Raw genomic sequence first — 5,970 nt, forward strand, 5'->3', positions numbered from 1 at the left:
CCTGTATCGGATGCATCAGTCCTGAGAATAAACTCCTGTGTAAGATCCGGTAACTTCAGAACAGGACTGCTGGTCAACATCGTCTTCAAAGTTACAAATGCCTTCTCATGACTGTCGTTCCACTCAACCTTATTTGCGAGTCCTTTCTTGGTCAGGTCACTCAGAGGTATGGCTATTGCAGAGAAATTCGGTATGAATCTCCGATAAAAGCTCGCTAGTCCCAGAAACGATCGCACTTGTTTCTTTGTTTCTGGTTTTGGTGCCTCTTCTATAGCCTTGATCTTTTCCTGGTCTGGTCGAAGTCGCTTATCTCCAACTACATACCCCAGACAAGGTAGAGACATGAAACCAATCGAACACTTTGTAGGTCGTGCTGTCAACCTCGCCTTCCCCAACCGACCAAATAATTCCTTCAACACTTCCAGATGTTGCTCCCATGTTTCCGTAAAAATGAGAATGTCGTCGATGAAATTATCCAACCAGTCCATTCCCGCTAACAGTTTCCTCATAAGGCGGCTAAACGTCGCAGGTGCGTTAACTAATCCAAACGGCATTACCCGAAATTGGAACAGTCCTTGGGGAGTGCTGAATGCAGTCTTTGGTTTCGCGTCTTCCGCCATAGGCACCTGCCAATATCCCTTAGACAGACCCAGCTTAGAGAAGTAACGCGCTCCTGCAAGCCGACCGAAGATGTTGTTTGTGTCTGGCATTGGTTCAGCATCGAACACTGTCACACGGTTTAGCCTCCTGAAGTCAATGCAGAATCTGATGCTGCCATCCTTCTTCTTCACCATTACAACAGGTGCGGCATAGGGCGATTCCGATGGCTCAATGATTTCCATATCAATCATCTTCTTGACCTCATCCATTATGACTTCCTTGGTGCTGTATGGTAATGGATACTGCTTCACACGAACAGGTTCTGATGTTGTCGTATGAATGTCGTGTTGGTGTGGCCAGGCATGTCCGTGAGTACATCTTTGTAAGAGTGTAGTAGCTCGTTGACATCCTCCAGCTGTGATGACGTCAATTCCTCAGCTAGGACGACATCATCCACTCCCTCTTTACCAGTCTTAGACGGAAGTGTCTCTAACTCCGGGTTTCCTTCATAATCGTCTTCGTCCTCATGAAGAACCGCTGTGGCTATACACCCAAGGATTTCGCTAACCTCTGGATCCGACCTTTTGACTTCTGGTTCTACATACTTCTTCAGAAGATTCACATGGAGTGTCTTAATCTTACCATCGCGATTTACTCGATAGTCCGACGGTCCAACTCTCTCAACTACTTGAAATGGTCCACGCCACTGCATTAGCAACTTATTGGCTTTGGTTGGCAACAACACCAATACCTTGTCTCCTGCTTTCAGTTGTCTAACCTTCGATTTCCTGTTGAAGTACTTCTTCTGCTTCCCTTTGGCCATCTTTAAATGTTCCTTTGCCAACTGACACGTTTCCTCCAGTCTTTCCCTCAAATCCATCACATACTGATATGTAGATTTGACTTCTTCATCTGGCACATTCTTGGTCCACAATTCCTTCAAAACCATCATTGGTCTACGTACTGATCTTCCGTACAATAGTTCGAAAGGGGAAAACCCCAAGCTCTCCTGTGGAACTTCTCGGTAGGCAAATAACAATGCATTGATGAACTTGTCCCAGTCCTTTGGTCGTTCCGCACTCATCCTCCTAAGCATCTGCTTAAGCGTACCATTGAATCTCTCAACCAACCCATTGCACATGGGATGGTAAGGGGTCGTTGTCAATTGCTTCATTGACAGCAGCCGGGCAACTTCACGCATGACACCAGAAGTGAACTGCGCCCCTTGGTCCGAGAGCATCTCAGCTGGAACTCCAACCCTACTAAATATGTCAACCAACGCTTCTGCTACTTGCTCCGTCTCTATGCCACGTAGCGTTACAGCCTCTGGATATCTTGTCGCGTAGTCTACTACCGTCAGAATATATCTGTTTCCCCTATCTGTTGCTGGTTGAATTGGTCCAATCAAATCCACTGCAACCCTCTGGAATGGCGTATCAATCAGCGGCATGTTCCCCAGTGGCGCTACAGGAACTCTTCCCTTAGAAATAGTTCGCTGGCATATATCGCATGACCTGCAATACCTTGTCACATCTGCTTGGACGCCGGGCCAGAAGAATTCCGAGAGAACACGTGCTGTTGTCCTCTTGACTCCTTGATGTCCCGCCATGATGGATGCATGTGCAAGGTCCAACACTGCCTGTCGAAATTTCCTGGGAACTACTAACTGCCGAAACTCCTTACCATTGGCTACCTTTGAACTCCGAAATTTCCGGTAAAGCAAACCCTTATGATAGAATATTACCGAAACTCCGCCATCTTGTCGTTCATGCTGGTCGTCTAACTTAGCCATATCCATAAATCTTGACAAAGTAGGGTCCACCTTCTGTTCCTTCTTAATCTCGTCCATGGTCCCAATGTCAGTAACTTCCTTCACCTGTAGTGCACGATATCCATTCTGATTCCTTTTCTTCTGAGATCTCGTCTCTACAGCCTGTATTCTTCCATTCTCGCTTTGCCAATCGTTGTCAGGATGGTTGGGGGGTCTCGCACCCTGTACATTACCAATTATCAGGTCGTACAGGGGTGTCTCCAATACCCAGGCATCAGTTGTTCCTCTAAAATAGGGTGTGTCAATTTCTAACTCAGCCACAGGCACCTGTATCCTGGATCCATCTGCAAGCGAACACACCTGCTGCCGGTTAGAAATCCTAGAAGGGTCCACCAAATCCTTCCTCACGACAACACCGCTACAACCGCTATCCCTTAACACCGTAACAAAATGGTCGCCAACATATCCACTTGCTATCGGCATGCCTCTGTCTCCAGCCATCTTTATGTTGCATGACTCACTGAGAGTGGGAGGACTTCTATCAACTGAAGGAGATGATGCCTGTACCCGAGTACCTTCACTGCATCTTCTTTTACTTCTACTTCTAGTAGATCTTCTCCCTCGTCCTCTTGTTGACAAGTGTTTGCGTCTACCAACGTCCTCCGAGCAAATCTCCCCTACTACAGCAGCAACGTTAGATGACTTTTTACCCCGACACTCGTACGACAAATGACCTGGTTTCCCACAAGAATAACACTTCCTCTCCTTTGATGGCAGTAACGACTTCCCACGAGAGTTGTCTCCTGTGTGTGGACTGTTGTTCTGTTGTGGTTTGCTATCAGCATGCTTGGTCGTCCTTGTAGTCATTAGGTTACTCCTACTACCCCTGGCATCAGCAAACTGGTCCGCAAGCTTGGCCGTCTCTTCCAACGACTTCGGAATTCTTTCCTTCAAGAATAACGCCAGATCTCTCCCACAACAATAAATGAATCGATCTCTGATAACTAGATCCATTACGCCTTCATAGGTCTTTTGAGTCCCTGTCATCTCTACCCATCTCTCAAAGTAATTCTCCAGTCTCAAAGAGAACTGAGAAAAGGTCTCACCGCTTTCTGGTCTTGCAGCATGAAATGCCTTCCTAAAACCTTCCTCTGTCTTCTCAAAGCGCCTGAGCAAAGCCTTCTTAAGCTCCTCATACTTAAGTGCCTGTTCCACTGGAAGTCGAGAAAAAACATCGAGTGCCTTCCCCTTCAGTAGAGCACTAAGATTTGCTCCCCAACTAGCCGAGTCCCACTTCTGAGCGGTCGCATATCTCTCGAAACGCTGCAAATAGGCATCCATGTTGTCTTTACCCTCTTCGAATGCGGGCAGCTTAGGACCCCGAAATGCTGTTCCATCTCGCACCGTTGGTTTTGACTGGGAAGCTTGCAATTCCATCTGCCTCTTATGTTCTTCAATTGCCCTCGCTTCGCTCTCCCTCTCTAGCTTTGCTTTTTCCATCAGCATCTCCTTCTGGAAAAGACGCTCCTTCTCTTTCTCCTCAAGCTCTTGTAGCCTAACCCTTCTATCTTCTTCTCTTTCATGCCTGGCCTTGGCTTGTTCCTCAGATACGAACTTGCGTAATTCCTGACCCTGTAAACCAAGCTCCTTACCATACAAAATCAATTCCTCGAGTGTCGACATGATGTAAGCTATGTAAAACAAAGAACATATAACAAAACAATGAATAATTATGACTAACACAATTTCTTAGGTACTCACCCCAAATCCTCGAATACTTGTACAGGCCTTTTTCCCGTCTCAGAATACAGTTACTCACTTGCTCACCTATACCAATTGCCACACAGTGTCCAGACTGCTGTGAAAGAAATGGGGAACCTAATCCTAACTACATGTAACCTGTGGAAAACCTTTCCAGCATCTACTGACAGAATGTAAATCATGAAATCAACCGAGCAGACTAGCACCAGTCATCCCACCGCTGCCACCAAATTGTAACTGTGGTCAGAGCGGCACAGCCATACCCAGTATTGATAACACAATAAAGCATTCTATACAGTATATACATATTTATTTACAGTATTTATAAGGCTATTATATCTACAAAATGCACACACACTCACACTCACACTACACATAAGGATATATACAGTCTTTTTAAAAGTTCTGTCCTCTTCCTTTCCAATCAACTCCTCTGGTCCTCTGTCCTTATCACGTCACATGAGTAGCCAGCTATGAGTGTAGATGTAGATACTTCAGTATCTCATAACACTTCAGTGTTAACATAACAATCAGCTGATATCGGAATCATCATCACTGCCACATGGAAACCACACAGGTATACATGTAGGTCGAACTGTTGACCACTGACTTATATGAGTCAACTGCATCACCGGGAAACAAGGCTGGGTTATACCGCCACTGACTATCACATGTAGATGACCCTGTCATGGTCAAAACTGTTACTGTGTTGGCTGGTCCATCTCACCCAGTTCCCTTGATAATCCACGGTAGAAAGCTGGTAAATACAGAAAATAGGACATAGTTTGTAGAAATCCGTAATATTCCAGGTAGTTTAAAAGTCTCTTCGCGTATACAAGAGCTAGATATTTATTTCACTTACGCGCTTCCATACATTTACACTCCTAACAAACTGGGGTTTCTAGATATACAATTATATATAAATTCATGATAATTAAATAACATTACTTAAATATTACTATAATTACTGAATAATATAGCATACTTATGCGAATTACCAGTTAAGTAAACATGCGGGTCCACAGCGTACAATAAATAATTACAGTCTATCACCTATGGGCCTCCATACCTATAGAAAACGCATACGCTTACTTTACACTAAATACATGACAATAACTGGCCCGTATACAACTAATACATGACTGATATACAAATATCTTGCTTATACAGCTTATTGATACTATAGTTACCATTATAACATATAGATAAAACAATAACTAGTTATAGAAATTCAAACATACACGTAAACAACTCAGTCACGCACGAGTGGACCGCATCAACTATAAATGCTTGACCGGTCTCCTACAGGTAAATACTATAATCCAATCGGATAAATACATGGGCAATATAAACCAAAAAGGGCCAAACACTTACCACAGTCAGCTTTCTGTGCTTCCACTCATATGAGACAAATATAACAATGTCTCCAATACCTCGAACGATCCTCCGTCCAGAGCGTGCCTTACCGATCGCCCGTCATCTGGTATCTCTCGCGCCTTATCGAAAATACTTACCTGACAGAGAGGTCCGACTTATAGGTAGCGCACCACTAAATACAAACCCTACATACATAACACATAGAAACACCACAAAAATACTTACCATGTTTACTAATCTAGTTATGCGAGCGTGACAGAGGCCTTCCACCGAGTCCGAACAATCAATCGATCTGACACTTTCTTTAAGTGCAGATTCCCAATCTGAGGAATTAGCCTCAATTTCTAATTGTTCCTTAATGTTGGCGGCTGTCGTAAGATCCATGTTTGTTGATAATAGAAACGGAGTATTACAAAAGGTATGTCGTCATCATCATCTCCGACTTCCTCATCCGGGTACTT

The 5,970-nt window shown here is 44.4% G+C and overlaps 1 protein-coding gene across 1 annotated transcript; it reads right to left on the minus strand.

Moving 5' to 3' along the window:
* Positions 1-907: 907 nt before the first annotated feature.
* Positions 908-4,054, minus strand: LOC117340462. Its single transcript, XM_033902222.1, has one exon. The coding sequence runs from the start codon at positions 4,052-4,054 to the stop codon at positions 908-910; it is 3,147 nt and encodes a 1,048-aa protein (XP_033758113.1).
* Between the last annotated feature and the right edge of the window lie 1,916 nt (positions 4,055-5,970).

Source organism: Pecten maximus, chromosome 13 (genome assembly GCF_902652985.1).
Source record: "Pecten maximus chromosome 13, xPecMax1.1, whole genome shotgun sequence".
Classification (NCBI taxonomy): domain Eukaryota; kingdom Metazoa; phylum Mollusca; class Bivalvia; order Pectinida; family Pectinidae; genus Pecten; species Pecten maximus.

Excerpts from the sequence above, each read along its gene's own strand:
- LOC117340462 (XM_033902222.1), bottom strand. The coding sequence starts at position 4,054 with ATGTCGACACTCGAGGAATTGATTTTGTATGGTAAGGAGCTTGGTTTA.